General features: G+C 50.4%; 1 protein-coding gene across 1 annotated transcript in view; it reads right to left on the reverse strand.

Moving 5' to 3' along the window:
- LOC142573131 (uncharacterized) overlaps positions 1-20,869 on the reverse strand; it is an 83,190-nt gene that overhangs the window by 16,632 nt on the left and 45,689 nt on the right. Inside the window, exon 7 of the mRNA XM_075682665.1 lies at positions 18,678-18,766. Coding sequence (XP_075538780.1) covers positions 18,678-18,766 — 89 coding nt within the window. The remainder of the gene's footprint in view (positions 1-18,677; positions 18,767-20,869) is intronic.

The following is a 20,869-nucleotide window of genomic DNA, read 5'->3' on the forward strand; positions in this document are numbered from 1 at the left end:
CTTTGTGATTTCAATAGCACGCTGGTAAAATTCTAGCGCACTTGAGCCAACACATAATTTGTAATTGAAATTTTTAATTACACTCGAAAGGCATAAATTCTAGCAACACTGGCACGCTCGTGAGCCGTGACGTCACAAGCTGCATGCTCGCCGAGCGAACATGTATATTCCGTTGAAGATTCCGTGTTTCAGCCGTGCGCGCATGTGGGAAACTTCTATTTACTCAGCTTGCCACTGGAATTGCCACTACATAGGCACCCAACCGCGGCGCCTATGTAGTGCGCTGGGTTGCCAGAGCGAACGGAGGAAGGAGAGTGCTGCGTATCGTTATTCAGTTTCCCCGAGGAGCCCGTCAATCGTAAGGCTTGGGAGATGAATGTGGGCAGGAAGAATACTGGCGCGTATCTGACGGCTTTGTTTCGTTCTCGCAACGGTTTGCACCAGACAGCTATAACGATGATTTGCGCCTGCTCGCCGAGTTTGGGATACCCGTGAAAAAGCTGAGGCTGCGGCCAGACGCGACGCCGACCGTGCTCGCGCACCGACCCATACGGCAGGCCAAACATCAGCCTTTCTTTCTTTCTTTCTTTTTTTTTTTACAGCGAGGCTGTATACATACCGTCCGAGGAAATTTCCGTGTCGTTGGGGTAAGCAAAAAAATCCCCATACGTAGGCTGTTCCCGAAGATATATTGCAATGCCGGGCCGACCCGCGGCGCAGGTGAAGCAGGCGTTAAGCACTCCTCATACGTGGGTCAATTCCAAAAAAAGTGCAATGCCGGGCCGAGCCGCGGTGGAGGTAAAGCAGGCGTTAAGCACTCTCCATTCGTGGGCCGATCCTGAAGACAGTGCAATGCTGGACCGACCCGTGGCGGAGGTGAGGCAGGCGTTAAGCACTCCTCATACGTGGGTCAATTCCAAAAAAAGTGCAATGCCGGGCCGAGCCGCGGTGGAGGTAAAGCAGGCGTTAAGCACTCTCCATTCGTGGGCCGATCCTGAAGACAGTGCAATGCTGGACCGACCCGCGGCGCAGGTGAAGCAGGCGTTAAGCACTCCTCATACGTGGGTCAATTCCAAAAAAAGTGCAATGCCGGGCCGAGCCGCGGTGGAGGTAAAGCAGGCGTTAAGCACTCTCCATTCGTGGGCCGATCCTGAAGACAGTGCAATGCTGGACCGACCCGTGGCGGAGGTGAGGCAGGCGTTAAGCACTCCCCACACGTGGGCCGATTCCGAAGATAGTGCAATGCCCGGCCGACCCGCGGCTGAGCTGCAGTTCGTCATTAAAGCGCCCACATTGACAGCTTCGCCGGTCATCCTTCTTCACAGAGTGCGAGGACACTGAGGAGGAGGAGGAAAAACGTTTATTGAGCTCTAGAAAATTGAGTGAATTTCGCGGAGTCAGATGGTGTCTTCCATCTTCTTAGCAATGGCCGTCTGAAATTTTTTTTACCAATATCGGGTGCACTTTGCAATAAAGCAGTAAAGCAATAAAGCTTCAGCCAAAGCGCATATCGCTCAAAATCCTTGCACCATGCACACATATGCGCGGCCATTTTTGACATATGACGCGTGCTACCTAAACGCGGGGCAGCTTAACAGAATCGTAGTTTTGTTGAGTACAGATATGAGAGACATGCACGCATAGAATGCATGCCAGCAAACAATCTATGCGCACAACAGCGTGCATTGTGCGAAGAGGCGCCACACTTCGTCTCCCGTTAACGGCTGCCTAAGCAGCGCTGCGCGCATGAAATATGATGAAATAAAGCTGTAGTAATCGACAGTGCGGAAAGTAGAGTAATAGACAATGGGCTTCTTGGATTTTCCACTTCTGGCTACCTGCGGGCTGCCAGAGCCAGCCAGACGCTTCGTTTCTCTCGGGTTGCTCCGCCCACCGCGCCACGCACTTCCGCCGGGCGTTCATTTTGCTCGGGCTGTGCGGTTCTGGCTACCCGCGGGCTGGCAGAACCTGCCAGGACGATTTTGGTCTCGCTGCTCTCAGGAAGTTATCTCGCTAGCACGTGACTAAATGAGGCGGTGGGCGCTCGCCACCATCTTTGCGGGGACTTCCTGGATTGCAACGCGGGCGCTTGAGGACTTAAATTTACTTCACTCAGCTTACGGTCATCTTCGCATTTCCTTACTTCTATCTTTTTAGGTGCTAATGCACCGTCCCACATTGCGAAGCGGTGTAATACGAGCAGTGGTGAACCCTTTGAAGCTTCTGTTTGTGTCTGTGTGTATGTACCCAAGGCTTCTTCGCGGCGGTGATCAGCGCGCCGCGCTCTCCTGCGTGCATGTTATCTGCATCGTGTTCCACGCAAGTTGTAGACGCTCATCAACGCATATTGCGGTACCTTTTCGCTTCGTCTTTCTCTGGTGGTGTTCCTTTTCAGGTATCTCGCGTATGTATATGGAGATATCTCCTTTTTCTGCAGTTAGCGAAGGCGTTGCAGCTAGCTCGTGTTCGCTCCGTCTTTCCATCGTATGCTTTGGTGGCAGCTCGAAACCGACATGTGTCCGAACTGCAGGCCGTTTATGTAAGAACGCACTGGTTGAGTAAAAGGCGCACGTACATTAAACACACGCGCATTGGCTTATTGCTCTCATGATCGCGACCAATGTTCTTTTTCGTGTGAAACTTTTCGCTGGTCACAGGCAGCGTGAATTTTCATGCGCCAGCCCCGTCCCCAGCTCCTTAGGGTCAAAATGAGAAGCACCATCAGCCACGACAAACTTTCTGAAATCGAAGCTCAAGCAGGTCGGTATGGTTTTACGTGTATAAGACGTACCCGATATGCTGCTTTCTCATGTCTTGTGAAATGATGACACAACGCCAACTTGTCAATGTCGCCGGTGGGCGACGTGATCGCTGTGAACAGGCATCCTCGAGCTATCGCTACCGAGTATACAATCACTTACGCACTATTTCGCGTCTTGTTACCGGACGCGTCGGAGGCCACCTGTTGCGATGCACAAGGTGAGGTTGGCCCAGTAAGCGCCCTGTGCCGAGTCGCGCAATATCGTGCGAAAGTGATCGTATCCCCGAATGCAACTATATATTTTCAATCTGGCAACGCATGAACGGGCCGAGTACGTCGAGTGCGCGCCGGCCTCGCCGGGCGCTGTCATGATGGTGGCATGTTAGCATTCGGCCAGCTGTCCCGGCGTTCGATTTTGCAAACTTCGGGCAGGTTCGGGTTGCCTTGGGCTCCCAGCCCACGTGGCTTCCTATTAGGACCGGAACTAGCTAACTGCTATCTGGCTGCCAGCGGGCTGCCAGAACTCTGAAAATCGAAGAGGCCCAATGGTCGATTGGGCCGAACGGCGCTTTCCCGCCGAGTTACTGCGTGTGGGAAAATTCTGCGAGGGCGCTGGGAGCCAACTGGTTTGGGGCGGAGACGCGCCTCGCGGCATATTTAACGTAATTTCGCTGTGCGCGCCGAGAGAGATTGCGCGCGTACGCTCCTATAATGGTACTTTATTTCAACTGCACATTTATATTGACACATTTTTGCTACGCATACATATTTGAGGCATGGGTTATACAACATGACGTCTGAAATTTTTGTGTAGTCGTCATGTGCCTCGTGTGCTACCGAGCACGCGTTCGCTGCGCAGGCGTTGACGGACGCCAAGTTTTTCTCGCACAAAGCGTGCTCAGTAAAATTTCATATATTTTTGCTCGCTTTGGTGCACCCGCGACTCTTGTCGGCCGCTACCAAGTGCAGTTTTCGCCAAGTGGACTGCTATTTTAACGCGAAAGCGTTAAGAGCTCCGTGTCGCAAAAGATCCGGCTCCGCGTCGGATGCTGTTTCGTAAAAGATCATTCCAAGCCACAGCCACGCAGGCACCCCGCATGGCGCAGATGCGTTACTGAAGTAATTGATTTTTGAACGTAAAATACGTCACAAATATCCTAAAGCACGATCTAAACACAACCTACAGATATCAAGGCGGCGGAGTTTAATTTGAATATACGAGAAAAAATGATTTTGTTACGCTGAAACGCAAACAAAAACCCCTTTTGCGATTGGCGCGGCCCGCTCAGTACCTTGCAACAACGCCATCGCGCTCGGCTCTACGCATCCGCAAGAAAGCTTCGGTTGCCGGGAAGCGGGACAAGCAGTGAGAGATCGTCGAAATATATCGCGTTCCACTCTTCAAGGTGAAGCTTAAGAGTTCTCCAACTTTTCAATATTGTTTTCTAGAAGAAACACGTAATCCGTTCCCCAGAAGCTGTTCTACTGCAACAATTTTGTACGTAAAAATTTTTTTTGCTGGTATCATGTCATTTTACGCGCGCTATTGTTGGTGGAATATCGACAAGGGACAACGACTGAAGAAAAATTGAGGAGTCATTGCGCTCTGTGAAGGTGCATGTCCAGCGAAGCTATATAGAGGGTATAATCTACAGTGTCGTTCACTCCTAGGGGGAACACGCACCACCGCAGACAGCGGAGGTTCGCATCCAAGCAAAACTGCGCAGGCGCTGCAGTGCTGCAGGCGCGGCTTCGTGTCGTCTGCTACGTTGCTCGCGTTGCTCGGTGCGTCGAGTTTGCATTGCGGTGAAACAAACTTTGCTTGCAGTGTTACATGTATGTATTTGCTACAGCGAAGACAACCTTTCGTTTTATTGTCGCAGCTTGGAGACCGGCAGACGCCAAGCGAACGTAACTTTATTAACTCAAATAATATTTTCCCTTGAAAATACAAGCACCTATGTGGTCTTTCGAACTGTTTGCGGTTGCGAACGCTTACGGTTTGTTCTTATATTATCAGGCTATGAGGCATTGTGGACAAAAGTTACGTTACTTTTCCCGTTTTCTTCGGGGGGGGGGGACGAAGGGGGGCAGTTGCGCCGGAAAAATTGATGATGCCGGGTTTACTTTGCTGCAAAATGAAAGAAAGCAAACCAAGCGGACGTATTTTCGCGTTCTCGCGAATCGGTGTTGTAGCAAAGCGAGGGCTTCCTTTACCTTTCCGCTAGCCACGTGAGCGTATTCGATGCTCGCAATCGCATTTCGGCTGGGGCATCGGCTGTAATTTCATATGCTGGTATTACGCTGCGATCACGCTGAAACTTGACCATCTGAATATGGAAAATGCTGCGCGCCCTTGCTCATGTCACTAAAGTGAGAAGCCGACCGTGCTACCGCGACACTGTCTTCCGAAACTATTAGTTTAGAAAATGTTTTTTTATACAGTTGTTTGTTCCCATGCTCTAGCGGTGATGAAAACGCTATTACAGTTGAAGGGCATTTCTTCGAGAATTTTGTGGGTGTGTGTGTGTTATCAGGTAATGTCGCGCGTTCCAGAAAGAGAAAGGACACGTATTGTTGAATTAGGCCTTCGAGAATATTCTCAGAGGGCAATTTCATGTATCACTGATAGACCACTAAAAACAGTGAACAGAATTATTCAAGCGCAGAGAACCGAGCGTAGGATCAAAGATGCTCCCCGGAAGGTCGGTCTGAAGATGAGCATGAGGACATGTCCATAGTATCGGCTGCGAATGACTTTCCTGCATCAACCGTAAGAGAAATCAAACCGATTGCAGGGTTGTCGGCTGTATCGGACACAACAGTGCAGAGTCGTCTGCATTCAGTGGGCCTCAAAAGCAGGAGAGCCGTCTAAAAGCCTATTCTGAGCGCGGCAAACAAAGAGAGGTGCCTCGTGTTTGCCCAGGAACATCAACACTGGAATAAAGAATGGAAAAACGTCGTCTTCACCAACGAGTCGACATTTACTGCAAGATGGGACAAAAGGCAGCGTGTATGGCGCCCAGAAAACTGTCGGTAAGCAAAATCTCATGTTATCCGAAGAATTGTTCGCGTAGAATAAAATTTTCTATGACATTACAGACATGTCCCACCGAGGGAGCGGCCCGCTTTGGGCTAGGAATCTAGCGCGACCTGAAGGACCTGAATAAACTTTTTCATACCATGCCTTACCATTACGGACACGTGCACTGCTTAAACCAAAGAAGTAATATCCAATCCTTATTTTATTCAGGAGATATTGATAATGATTGTAAATAAAATTTAAAATGCAAACTTTTCAGAGCCAGAGCGATGATCGTTTTCGGAAGACTGAAATATGAAATTGCATTCCTAATTTTTACCTACGCCCGTAACTCAATTCTGGATTCGGGTAAAACTTTTCCCATCGTACAATGGTTGTAAAAAGCCCCAAATAAAGACACGCTGTAGTTTCTTGGAATAAAAGTTCAAATATTTTTATGACTTTTTTAAAAAGTTTGCTGAGCGTGTTCATGCATACAAGGAAGCCCGACCAGGCCTACATTTTTTGCAATGTCTTTTTTTGTATAGTGTATGTTATACATACAAAAGCTAAGCCCTGCAAAAACATTTTTATTTTTTTAGGTATTTGCCTGAATGCATCTAGTGGGTAGCAGCCAGTGGCCGTTCTTCTGTGAGCGTCTGGGGCGACATCGCACCTACCGGCCTGTGACCCTTAGTTAGGATTGAAAACAGGTTCACCGCTGACACGTACTTCTCAATTATGGACGATGCCATGTTGCCATATGTTATGGGCGGACCCTTTCCCGACGGCAACATAATTTTGCAGGATGACAACTCCCCTACTCACAAGTCCAGAAAAGTTGGGGCATTTCTGGAATGTCGGCAAGTAAAAGTTCTAGAGTGGCCTGTACAATCTCCGGACCTCAATGCTATTAGAACGTGTGGGCGAACATGAAAGTATCAATTGCGCGCAGGCAGCTCCATGGACTCTCTGCGGATGCGCTATGGGCCGCTATTGAAGAAGAATGGGAACGCGTTACAGCCAACCGCAGCCTTTGCGAGTCCCTGTACAGCTCTCTGTTCGGCAGGATGCAGGCCGTCAGTGACACTGCCGGAGAAGCCAGCCGTTACTAAATTTGTATGAGCACTGAAGAACGTATTTGCCGCAAAGCTACAATCCGTCTGGCGTTTACTTTGCCGTAGCAAAACGCAGGCCGGCACTTTGCATAACTTCTCTCAGCGCCTAAGTCGAGTCGAGAGCGGATAATTTTCACTGAAGCAAAAATGACTTTGATACGAAGTACCATGGCGTCAGCATGTCTTAATTTAGTTTTAGCCAGGAAAATTCTTGGCCATTTTCGTTCTGAAATAAACTTTAACATCAATATATTTCGCTGCATCTCCGTCTATCTATTCTCCTTTGTTTTATTTCGCTCCAGTGGGTCATTTTATTTTTCACTTGAGAAACAACTACAAATTACTGGCTATAAAACACCTAAATAAGGTTTCCATTTCTGTGAGTTATAGGCAAGGCAGCTTTTTTGTAGTTGTTGATCTCTACGTTTCAAAGTAAACATTCGTCTTTAGAAAACTCTTTAGATTAGCGGCTGATATCGCCGACGTCGTCGCACGCCTGCCTTCAAAGCCGCAAGAGAACGGCCCAGGAGCTCCCCTTAACACGTTTCCTCTCAAAATACACACGCAGCTCCCGTACTCACTTTGCTCAGCAAAGACGACGAGAAAATGTTCATGCTCACATTGCCTGGCGGATTATTCTTAAAAAAAGGAAGATTTTGCTAACGCTGAGTACGAAAAATCAGTTTTTTTAAATACTGCCAGTCCATAGCTACGATATTGTGCTCTTCTTAAGAATTTACTTTGCGTCATGAAATTCACTCCGCTTAGCGTGCTATATTTATCGGTCTCCAAGTTGCGACACTGAAACGAAAGGTTGCCTTCGCTGCAGCAGACAGATATGACACTGCAAGCAAAGTTTGTTTCACAGCAATGAGACTCGGCGGGCTAGCTCCCGTGGGGCCTCGTTTGCTTCGTTCAAGATGGCCATGCTAGTTACAGTGGATGGGAAAGACATCACCCCGAAGAGTTTCAGTACGCCGGCAGGACGTCGGCGTTTACTACGCGTAAATCTTCCCAGAAGTGCCTGCCCGCCGAGAGCGAGCAGCCCGCAGACCCGCTAAGTGGCAGTAGCAACGGCGGCTCCCGCACTTCCGCCAGCGTGAATAAACGACTTGCTGCATCCTCGAGGATGCCTTGCCTGCTGAGGGAGCACTTTAGAGGTAACGTCCGGCCTCGGGGAGGCCTAAATATTAAAGACGTCAATCAAGTCAAGATCGCCCACGGTCTCGCGAAGGCGGCGGGTCTCTCTTTTACGAATGCCGCGGAAGAGATCATCTGCGCCAACGCCACGCAGAACATTTTCGTGGTCAGCACCCATTCGGAAAGCAACGCCAAGGCTTACGCGAGGGTTGAAGCCATCTCCTTCAGCTCAGCAAACTATTAGGTCAGCTCCTACCTCGCTACGCCCGACAACACGCGCAAGGGAATTGTAAGAAACATCGATTTCGAATTTGGTCACGAGCACCTCAGAAGTCTCATTGTACAGTAGAGGAACCCCAAGGCATTTGAAGCAAAAAGAACCAAGAATTCCACCACGGTCGTCATACTCTTTGCGGTCTCAAGGTGGCAAAATACGTCATGTGCGGCCTTAGTGTGGTCCGATGCACGCTCTACCGAAGACAAACGGAGGTCTGCTACGCATGTGGGAGGCTTGGCCACTGATGGCCGACCTCTGCCCGACTCCCGAAAACGCGGTCTGCAGGGGCTGCGGAGTGAGTACCCCCAAGCGCCCAACACGTCTGTTCACCGAAGTGCGCCCTCTGCTGGAGGCCTCACCCCACGGCCGCAAGTGCTGTAAGCAGAGATATCAACTGCCTTACATCGTTTGGCAGGGAAGAAAAGAGCGACGCGACTACAACGATTTTCCGCCGATTAGCGCGCTGTCTCGACCGGCCGTTCAACGGCGGGCCAGGAGCGGATCCCGCGAGCCGGGCGTGACTAGGACGTCCTCGAGAGGCGATCCTGTGACCAGCTGCCACGGGCTGCCTCCAGGAGCCGTTCTCGCTACAGGGGCCGCTCCCGCTCCGAGGGCTCGGCGGTTCACATCCAGGAGCCTGCTGCCAAGGAGACTGTGTGGGCCGATTGGGTGAAGAGATCGCCGAAAAAGGTAACGAGGGGTACGCCGCCAGAGCAAAAGAACGGCAGAATCGTACAGTTGAAAAGGGAAAACGTGGCGCTGAAGGGCGCTATCGAAAAACTCGGGGCAGACATGGCAGAACTTAGGTCGGCTAGTAAGCACGAGGCTTCGCAGCCTCCGCAGCCCCCGCAACCCGCCAGGGTTGAAACACCCATGGAGGTTTCCGTCAAGGCGCCCTCCGAGGCGCGTACGGCCAAAAACAGGGCCCTAGCGAAGTTCGTTCGTGACTCAAGAAATTTCAGAGTGAAATGAGCGTTATGCTCAAGTCACTCAGCGAAGCGGTCGTGATGCTTAACGCTAAGTTTGACGTCCTTGACGGTAAGTTCAACGCGCCGGAGGCCAGTGTGACCACATTGGAGGCAAGGAGAGGGACGCCAGAGTTTCGTGCTCTTGCGAACAATGCGCCTTCTCCGGCCGGAATGCAGGCATCCTTCGGTACCCAAAACCTACAAGCGACTACACCTCGCAGCATTTTACAGGATAGGCCAACCGGCAGGTCCAATCATAGAGGTTCATCTTAAGGCAGTTGTAATCTGGCAATGGACTTGCTGAGGTTTTCAGCGCAAGAGGGCTGTCCTCCAGCAGTTCATTAGATGCCATCCGGAGAAGCCACACGTCATTATACTTCAGGAAACACTTTCCCACGCATTGACTTTACTGGTTTACAAATCGCGCATCGTTTACGGTGAAGACGGGCATATATACGCTCGTCTGCAAAGGATGCGCTTCCGTTGCGCGTGATCTTTTAGACTCTAGCAAGGTTGAGCACTTATTTGTTGAAATAATTCCGAGTGATCAGGTTAAATGCAGCATCTTTATACTCCACATCTACTGTTCACCTAAGGATCAAAAGGAGAGATTCGCACCGCTGCTTAGCAGGGCAGCTGGTGAAGCCACTGGTTCCCCGCTCATTGTTGCCGGCGACTTCAACGCCCTGCGCCGGGCGTGGGGTTACTCGCGAATGACGCACAAGGACAACTACCTGTGGCAGGCGGCGGCTAATCACGACCTCACGCTCGTTACGGACCCTGCATTCCCGACCAGGATCGGCAATTCATGTTCGAGGGACACCACGCCGGATCTGACTTTTGCCAAGAACGTCGGGGCTGTGTCTTGGCAAAACCTGAACAAAAATTTAGGCAGTGATCACAACATACTCGCGACTCGCATCAACGTGAAGAGCAAACCTCTTAGGGAATTCACCATCACGGACTGGGATCAGTTTCGCAAGATCAGAAGGGAGCGGGCGCAGAGCCTCGAATTGTCTATAAACCTGGAGCTCTGGCTGAAGCAGCTCAAAGAAGACGCCAAATCGATAACAAAGAAGATCCAGACAAACCTAGAGATTGACAGAATGGACAGCCGGCTCACACGCCTTCTGGAGGCCAAAAAGGCGCTTCTCGACAGGTGGAAGGGTCAGCGACTAAACAGCAGGCTTCGCAAGAAGAGCTCGGAGCGTAACAACCATCAAAGATCACCGCCGATCTCTCGCCAGGCAGCAATAGGACGAGGTGTGCCATTCGGTCGACGGCAAAATGCGAGTCGGCGGCAAGTGCTCTACTTAAGCACCTGCTGAACGAGTCAAAATCCAATCAGAGTCAGGCCATTAGTAGAATACTCCACGAGCCAGACAGTCCGAGGCAGAAGACTCCATCTTGGACGCACTGACAAACAAGTACCTACCTCTCGTACCTCGAGCCCGGCGGATTACCCGTCCTATAAGGGGCCCCCTTGCCTGGAGCTCGGCGAGGCTTTCAACGTCAATGATGTCAGGGAAGTTCTCCAGAACCTCAACGGTAGATTGGCCCTGGGCCCTGATGGCATCGCCAACAGGGTGCTTCGAAACCTGGAAGACGGCTCCATAGAATCGCTCACTGAAGAAATCAACCGCATCTGGGAGCAGGGCTCCGTCCCAGAGGCCTGGAAGACGGCGTCGGTCGTCCTCATTCCCAAGCCCGGTCGGCCTCCGGGGCTGGCTAACCTCAGACCCATCTCCCTCAGGTCACGCGTGGCCAAGGCTGCCGATCACATTATACACAACCGCCTCTTAAGGCACGTCGAGCGGAAAAATCTCTACCCCTACAGCATGATCGGTTTCAGCCCGTCCCTCTCGACGTAGGACGCGATGAAGCTACTCAAGCACCAAAGTATTAACAGGAATGCGAGGGATGTCAGGGCCATGCTAGGACTCGACTTAGAAAAAGCCTTTGAGAAGAAGAAGATGCGTCTCGCGGCACAACCGCATCGCCAACGCGCGGTTCTGCTCGGCTCGCGCTGTTGATTGCTGGCGTCTTTTTGGACAGTGCTTCGGGCTGCCTCGCCGTTCTCTCTCGCTGTGTTTCTGCATAAGGAGCCGCAAATAAACCTCTTAATAGGTGATGCGGTGACGCCGCCCTCTCATCCTGGTCCCCTGCATGTGACCCCGTCTTTGGTACTTTGCGTCGTCTTCTCACCTCCTCATCTATTCTTCGCCATTCCGACCCGTCAGCTGCAACTGAGGTACATACAGACGCCAGCGGGGTCGGTCTCGGCGCCGTTCTCGCCCAACGAAAGCCTGGCTACCCCGAATACGTAGTCGCCTATGCGTGTCGCACGCTGACGAAGCCTGAGGCAAATTACAGTGTGACCGAAAAAGTGCTTGGCTTTAGTATGGGCACTTGGCAAGTTCCGACCATGCCTGTACGGGTGCCCATTCGACTTGGTCACAGATCACCATGCGCTTTGTTGGCTCGCCAACTTGAAAGATTCAACTGGCCGCCTAGCCTGTTGGGCACTACGCATCCAGGAGTACAATATTCGCGTCGTATACCGCAGCGGGCGCACACACTCAGACGCAGACGCCCTGTCTCGTTCACCTTTACCTCCAGATTCGGCCTGCGGAACAACTTCCGCACACTCCGTCTCATCTCTCGACATGGACTCATTTGCCACTGCACAGCGTCGTGACCCGTGGATCGCTTCTCTTTTCGACTATCTATCTAAATAATCATCCATCCCTATATCCCGAACCCTCCGACGCCAAGCACTTCATTTCGCCATTCGTGACCAGCTACTCCACAGACGCAATTACGCTCCTGAAGGCTTCCGGTGGCTTCTAGTGATTCCTCGCAGCTTAAGGTAAAAAATCTGTGCCTCTTTCCACAACGATCCGCTATGTGGCCACACCAGAGTTTTCAAGACGTACGAAAGAATTCGCCACCGCTACTACTGGCGTGGCATGTACAACTTTGTACAAAAGTTTGTTCGGTGCTGTCTTGACTGTCAATGCCGCAAATCGCCGCCTTTACTCCCGTCCGGTGCCTTGCAGCCGCTCCCGTGCCCTGCCACACCCTTCGATCGCGTCGGGATCGTCCTATACGCCCGCTTCCTATGACACCGGACGGCAATCGGTGGATTGTAGTTGCTGTTTACCATTTGAAATGTTACGCTGAAGCTGCGGCTTTACCAAGTGCTACAGCGTGAGATGTAGCCTCTTTCATCCTACATCGCTTCGTACTTCGACATGGCGCATCTCGAGAACTCCTGAGCGATCGAGGTCGCGCCTTCCTCTCCGAAGTCGTCGAAGGTTTGCTTTCGAAATGCCAAATTATTCATACGACAAGCAGGGCATACCATTCCCAGACTAACAGGCTCACAGAGCGATTTAACCGCATACTTGGAGATATGCTCTCGATGTACGTGGCATCTGATCACGGTAACTAGGACCGCATCCTTCCATTCATCACGTTCGCGTACAATACCGCGATCCAGGCCACGACGGGATTTTCACCCGTCTTCCTCCTTTATGGCCGCGAGCCAACGCACACCATCGACATGTCGATGAGAAGTCGCCCGAGAAGCCGAGGAATGCCGCCAGCTAGCGCGCTCCGTTACCGCAGAGCAACAGCAGCGCCAGGAAGAAAACCGCCCGACTCGCTTCCAGACACCACCTATGCTCCAGCCGTTCTTGAGTGGCTGTCTGTTCCTTTGCAAACGCCGGGGCTTTCCTCGAAATTCGTCCCAAAAATTCGAAGGGCCTTACCAAGTCTTGGAGCGAACATCCCCGGTGAATTTATATATTGAACCACTGTCACCACCTGACGACTTGCGCCGGCGTGGACGTGACGTTGTCCACTTCTCGAGTCTCAAGCTTTATCACGACCCTCTGCTACCCGATTCTTAAGGCACCAGCATGGCTCTTTTTGTCCGGGGGGAGATTGCGAAGAAGAAGACGCGTCTCGCGGCCCAGCCGCATCGCCAACGCATGGCTCGGCTCGGCTCGTGCTGTTGATTGCTGGCGTGTTTTTGGACAATGCTTCGGGCTGTCTCGCCGTTCCTTGTCCCTGTGCTTCTGCATAAGGAGCCGCAAATAAACCTATTCTCACTTTCGACAACATCACCCACGCGCACATCCTTGGACTCGATTTCGGAGCTCGAGCTGGGCGAGATGTTTCACAAGTTTGTCTGTTGGTTTCTACGATCCAGGAAAGCAGCGCTCAGAATTGTCGATCTCAAGTCCGACCCCGTGGAGCTGGGACCGAAAGGTACACCACAGGGTACGGTAATATCCCCACTTTTATTCAACATTGCCATGTTAAAGCTACCTTAATCACTCTCCATAGTCGCAGGCATCAACCACACTCTCTACGCCGACGACATCACCATCTGGTATGCCGGCGGCAGCGAGGGCGAGGTAGAAAATGCGCTTCAGGAAGCCCTTGACCAAACAGAACGTTTTCTCCCCTACACGGGCCGTAAGTGCTCTTCGAGCAAGTCGGAGCTCCTCCTGTAAAGGCCTGTCAGGAGGGGACCCAAACCTAAGGGCTGTGCCGCTGTCGGCCGTCGACATAAACCTCCACACGATTAACGGTAATGTCATTCCCAGGGTGCACGCCCTCAGAGTTCTCGGCATGCTGATAGAGTCGAACAGCTGTAACGGTCGGACAATCAACAAAATCACTACGAAGACGGAGAACATGGTCAGGCTACTCAACAGTCTGCCACAGGCAGGGATGTCTCAGAGAACACAACCTTTTGAGGCTCTTTCACGCCTTCCTCATGAGCCACATCACCTACGCGGCGGCCATGTACTGCTGGCAAGGCTACGAGAAGAAGAAGCTGGACACGCTGATTCGAAAGAGCACGAAGAAGGTGCTGGGCCTTCCCAAGGAAGCCATCACCGAGTGACTCATGCAACTAGGGGTTCACAATACCCTGCAAGAGACCATCGATGCACAGGAATCTGCCCAGGTAGCTCCGCTGTCGTCTATGCCAGCCGGAAGGTTTTGGCCGTACTCGGCCTCAACCCCAGGCTCATTGCGGAGCGGCGACATCAGCTTTCTGACGTCTAAAGGGGGCAAGCATTCAGACCTCTCCTTTAACTCGCAACGTTCATCCACAGCACAACGTCGGCAGGCGCAGGGCCAGGGCTGTCGCGCATCTCAGACACGTCTCGCTCGGCTTGCTTCGTAGATACCGCCCAGTATGGCCGCTCGACCAGGTTCGCTTCCGTTTTCATCGATGACAAGGGCTCGATCCTCGATTCCGCATCTTTCAAAGATTCTATTCCCTCGAGGGCCGAGCAGGCGGCCATAGCTCTAACCCTCCTGGACGATAGTAGATCGCAAATCTAAGCAAACTCTAGATCGGCAGCTAGGGCCTCCGCTTCTGGCTCCATTTCCGTTGAAGCCACTAAAATTTTCCGCAATAAGATTATATCCCTGCACACCATTACTTGGTTTCCGGCACATCTCGGTTCTCAGCTAGGCTCCCCCACCAACCTCAGTGATACTGCTAATTCTCGGCCACGTGCTCTATCCCTCCGCGCCGGGGAGGACGCATGTCTGCAGGATGGGTATGGGAAATTTAAAGACATTTTATTCACTTCAACGAAGTCACCAAGCACTATCAAAGGGGCAGGCGGGCTTTTCCGCCTCCGCATGGTAAACTCTACAAGTCTCAGGCAATCACCCTCAGAATGTTGCAGACTAGGTCATATCCCAGTTTAGCTTTCCTCAGCAGTATTGCCTCGGACGCCTTCGAGTCTTCCTGCCCGGACTGCGGGTCGGTTATCTGCTTAGAACACATGCTCTGGCAGTGCCCCTCGTTACGGGGGCCCACTGAAGTCACCGAGGAGGGGTGGAGCGCTGTCATCAAGATTTCCGAGCTTCTCCCAGAATTCTGGGCTGTCCAGAGAGCCCACGATGCGGCGGTCAGGCTAGGGCTCCCCGGCCTCACGTGGGAGAAGCTCGCGGTGCTCGTCTAAATGCGGCGCTTCTCAGGACATCATTAAAGTTCTTTGTCTGTCTGCCTGTCTCGCCACGTTTACGACCAATTAAAACTGGGTCTGCAGTGTGGTACCACGCTTATACAACGACCACAGCAAACCTACAAATACATCGTAAGGTTGGCCGCCAATCTTACGATGGAATGTTTGGAAAGGCGTGCTGTCGTGTCCTTCAGTCCTAGGCCAAAAGTTTTTTTGCGCTATGTGGACGACTGTTTCTGTCTGGTTCGGCGCAGCGCTTTGGACTCGTTCACTGCGCACCTAAACAGTCAGGAAAAGGCCATCCAATTCACAGGTGAGACAGAGGTCGACAGCAGACTCCCTTTTTTAGATGTATACTTGTCACCAGACGCGATGGATGGCTCTCGTTCAGCGTATTCCGTACGGACACACACACTGGCCGCTACCTGAACTTTCAATCCGTTCATCCAGACGCTCACAAAAGGTTGGTTGCTGCCTCACTGCTCAACCGTACGAACTGCATTTGCATCACAGCAGAAAGTCGCTCCACTGACTTGGACCACGTGCGAGGTGATCTCTCGGCAAGCGGCTATCCTACAACCTCCTTGTGTGCTGTTGAACGCCGTCTGTCCAATCCAGCTCGTCCGGCTAATCCCCGACCAAGAAAGCGTGCTCCCATACCTTACGTTCCAGGGATAAGTGAAACCTTGTCTCGCATTCTACGCAGTTATGACGTTGAGGTGGCGCACGTGCCCGTGTGTAAGCTGAGGCAAGCATTCGTTGGCGGTAAGGACATGCTTCCGAGAGACTCGTTTCCCGGCGTGGTCTATAAGATACCCTGCGCAGATTGCGACTACGCATACATCGGTGAATCGGGCAACTTCAAACAGAGACTGAGGTAGCATCAGAAAGATGTCGAAAAGAAGCGTACAGTTTCGACTGCACTTGCCGAGCACACGGCTGCAACGGGCCACAAGATTGACTGGGATCGCTCGAGAATTATCGGCCAAGAAAGAAACCTGAAATCGCGGCTGTATCTGGAATCACTGGAGATACAAAAAACACGTCACACGCTCAATCGAAATGAGGGAACCCTCCCCCCGTCATACACGCGCTGCTTACGTCACGTTCTGAAGTATACATAAACTTCCATGAACCTTCTCTCATCGCTTTGTGAACAAGGCTTCCGTAGCGAAGCCGAAACGTCCTTTAGATTTATTCCTTTTTTAGCACTTTTGTTGGTCGGTGTCCTTCGTTTTATTACGTCACCCAGATTCCAGATACACCAAATTCGTTTGAAGCCTGCTAGGAAGATCTTGTCTTCAAGATCATGGAGCGAATAAAGACGGCAAAGAAAGTGCGATTTATGAATCGGGAATCATGTCTTCACTGAGGGCAGATGGTGATGATGACTTATTGACATTCTCTTTGAAACAGGCTGGGAAAAAATAATCGCCTAGCATGTTTGAGATAATCAGGTATACTACACAACGGCAGCTCTTGAACGCTAGAACTTTTGGCTATCCATGGTTTCAGTTCTAGCATTAATTTGCCTACATCTCCTTAAAAGCTTATCTCTTCCTTAAAACTTGTGTATTCACCTTGCATAGGTACCCTTGTCTGTAATTGAGCTGATCCTGTCAGTCTTTCCCGTCCTTTGTTTTTCACGAGTAGTGTCGACGTTATTTGCGTATCTCGGCTGCTGACCAGTTAAGGCTACTATACGTTTTAAATCCCAGCGCTTCTGAAAGGTGCACACTGCAGCCTATTCGGTGAGCGAAGAAAGGCGAAGTCGACACCATAGCGCTACGGAACGTTCTTCAAAGCATGTGAGAGCTTCTGTGTGTTGGAAATAATAGCGAATATTTGTTACCTGCGAACAGTTTCTTTCTCTTTTGTCGACTGTTGTGCCTGGTGGTCCCTCGGGACAAATGATACTTCACCGGCAGATGTGCAGCTGTGGAGTGCTATTCAGGCTTCGTCGTTTTCTTTAGGCCAGGGAGCCAGCGACTAAATCAGTGTCACCTTAGACTAATGGACAAGTAGTTATGTTTCGTATCTGCTGCTGTTGGACCACCCAGAGCTGACTGGCGAGAGGAGTTCTGGGACCCAGGCTGCAATGGATCATCGGCCTCGTGTGTCACTAAACGGCAATATTTCTTCTTGTGTGCTTCACGGGAAGTACCAACGCACGGCCGGACTAAGACGTGGCCCGGCGTCGAGCGTGTCGACAAAGGAGCTAACTTCGATACAAGAACCAACGCCCTCCGTGGAAACGGTAACTACCACCAAGACCAGTCTCTTGACTTTGACAAGCTGACCGTCATGGAGGGCCCGCTAATTGACGAAAGCGGCCGACTTAAGGGCTTCCGTGGGAACTTATTCAAATGCAGGTTCCCACATTGCCACGTGGTTTCTTCGTATGTGGGGGTGATCGTGCAACATTGGAGGCGGAGTATACGGAACGGTGCGACGTGTTGGGGGATTTTGCGAGCGGTTCGACGGTTGTGATTGGCCGAGAAGAAGGACATTGAATTCCCTCGTTGAGTAAAAGGTGGAAATGAACTGCATAAAAAGTGGAGCTTGAGTGTTGCGAAGGTGCTCGGACATGAAAAGACTTTGACACGTTGTGGGCCAGGGAGCCGTTGTAATTCATGCGTATTTGTATACAAAGCCTTTTCTCCCCATCTCTTGGACACCTTGGTGGCCGCTCGGACCACCTACTTCACAACACGCCATACTCACCGCGGTGGCTTAGCGGCTAGGGTGTTGCTCTGCTAAGCACGAGGTCGCGGGGTCAACTTCGCGCCGTGCAGGCCGCATTTTGATGGGTGTTAAATGCGAAAGAGTCCCTGTCCTTTGCATTGGGGATACGGTGAAAATTCCCTGCTAGTCAAAATTAATGCGGAGTCCGCCACTATTCGTAGTTTTGGCAGGTAAAACCTCAGAATTCAATTGAATTGTTTTCTGTTGGTTGCTCCTTCATTTTTGTGGACGTCATCGTCTTTTGGCGAGCGGTGTTGTTTGTTTCCACAGTATCTCGTGCTGGTACGATTGCTTTCTGTACGAACGGCATCAATACATAACATAGGCTATTCCTCGATGCTCTATTTTCGCGTCTTTATCTTTATTATTGGCCGCAGAAAGGACCGGCTATACCAAACCTTATTTCAGAAATGCACTATAAATAAAAGAAGTTAAAAATAAAGAAAACACTGTCAACTTTTTACGTTTCGAATAGACAAGACACTAACAAATATGTCCATGGATCACGTAAAAAAATAAAAGAAAGTGTCCGCGACGGCTTTGACGTATTTTCACCAAGGAAAAAAAATATATGGGAAAGATTATTGAAATGACCGGAACTTGTGCTAACTCTGTCAACTCAAAAATAAACATTATACATTGCTTACCTTGCAATACCAACAATTGTAGTGTGAACGCCAGGAAACTTGGTCAAACTGTACTGCAGGCCCAGTCTCTCTATGCTGTAACCAGCCTCCTAAAACAAGAATAATGAGTTATTCAATCTACGGGAATAGTGGAGGGTTAAGACTGCGGTATTGTTGGTACTATTGATAGCATGGGGTTGTCGGCAGAAATAAGCTGGCTGGATAACGGCATTGTCCTAGGTCTGATTTGCAGATATTCACCGCACCTGTGTTCTTCAGTGCCTTCTTTCAGTGCTGAGCATGATAATCACTAACTTCAAGTTGCCCGCAAAACAAGTACAAAGCTTCCAGTTCAAAAACTCGCAATTTCTACTGTATCTATATCTCTTTCCACGAAGTCGGCTCTAGATGAGCGTCCTGTGCTGTCACTCGGCTCAGTGTGATTGGCAGTGTTGCTGCTGTGTACGCAAAGATGCGAAGTCAGGACAGTCTATTCAGAAATGTGTTTTTGTGACTCCCACCGCAAAGCGGTTTCTTCAATGATTCACGCCTCAATGTTTGTAAGGCACCCTAGTAGTGCGCATGTGGTACATGGGTGGTGTACATATGTCGCATAGTTGGGACTCCATGCAATCTTGAACCATCGAAAGTTGTTATGACGCAGGGTCATTTAAATTTTGTTATTATAGTATACGTATTTGTTAGAAGCCTGAAGACAATCGCATTCAAAGAGAATTCTATTTTGTTTGGTTCCATTTGACCACAATTACCCTTTAGTCAGACTACCGCTCGGCTACTGAAGACTGGAGCCAACATACAGTACGCTGCCGACGCTGCGCCATGATGTACGATAACCTTCGCTTCCGAATGTACCCGATATCCAGATGACTCACTTGACGTGGGATGACATGTGAAAAAAGACACTTGGCTCACTCCAATGCCTTTAAAATGTAAGACTGACTCAGATTTCGACTCATGCAATGTCTGTCACACATTAACTCACTTATGCTCAGATGTGCCACTCGTACACACTCGAGCTCACTCGGACTCAGTCTCACGCTTACTCATTCTTAACCACACTCATGCCGAGCAAAGAGGGCCACAGGTACTCGTACTAATTTGTACTTACTCTGACTCGCCTTAGTCGCACTTGAACTCGTTTGAACCGTACGGCATGCTTAGAGTTCTAAAAACAGGTTATGGAATAGACGTGCAATAGAAAATAAACCGGGCGGGTTCCGTTACCGCACTCGTCAATTGCCTGGCAAGCTTGTCTCACTGAAAGCAATCACCTGCTTTAGCTTCATGTGCTAGGTCTTATTTGGAGTCTGTTTCAATTAGAACTATTCAACATTAGTCGGAAGCACACGGACTCACAAACCAGTTTGAACGTCAGGGAGTCAAAGAAAGCATTAATGAGAGTTAGGATGCCATGGTAGTGACAGTTAGTTCCACGCCCACTTTAATTCATGATTTAAATTGATTTGGTTTCTTTCTGTGCACTTTTAACGGTGATTTATGGCCTCATGATAAGTTTTTCAATAAAAACGCAAGCGTAAGTATTGCAACTATAGTGGCTGTCGCATAGCGTAGAAAGACAATCACCGTAGCTGGATTCTCGCTGCAACATCTCGTATTGCGAAGAAACCAGATCTTACACGCAAAGGAAAGTTCCGCAAGAATGAGTTAACTTGGTTGGAGAAAAATTGGCGGCACATGCATGCTTTTGACATGACTGGCTATGTTAGAGGGATTAACAATCTGTCTTGTGATGTGTGTAAGTAGTGTTGATGTGTCTCAGGTGTTCATATGATAATTGTGAAAAACGGCTTATTCCCTGTGACGTATACCCAGTGAGCGTATTTGGCGGGAAAATGTTTAGAAGCGGACAGACAGATCGGCAACCATACAGATTTACCGCAAACTCGTTCAAGTTTCCCAAGAGTGCTAATCGAATTAAATATACAGAAAAAGCCGGAACACTTCCCGGCCTTAGCGCGAAGCTTCGAGTGAGTGGTGCTCACACACGACTCCGAGTAGCTCCGGATGCAACGTCACAGATTTCCAAATACATTCTTATATGTGGGCTGTCGTGGTGCAGTAAAATATCTTGAAGCCGGACATGTTCAATATTTGGTTCGTTCACAATGCAGTGTAGTCCATCTTAACCAACAAAAATCCAACCATGCCCTTGAAGACGTCGTCAAAATGCA

This window comes from Dermacentor variabilis, chromosome 2, assembly GCF_050947875.1.
Source record: "Dermacentor variabilis isolate Ectoservices chromosome 2, ASM5094787v1, whole genome shotgun sequence".
NCBI classification, from domain to species: Eukaryota; Metazoa; Arthropoda; class Arachnida; order Ixodida; family Ixodidae; genus Dermacentor; species Dermacentor variabilis.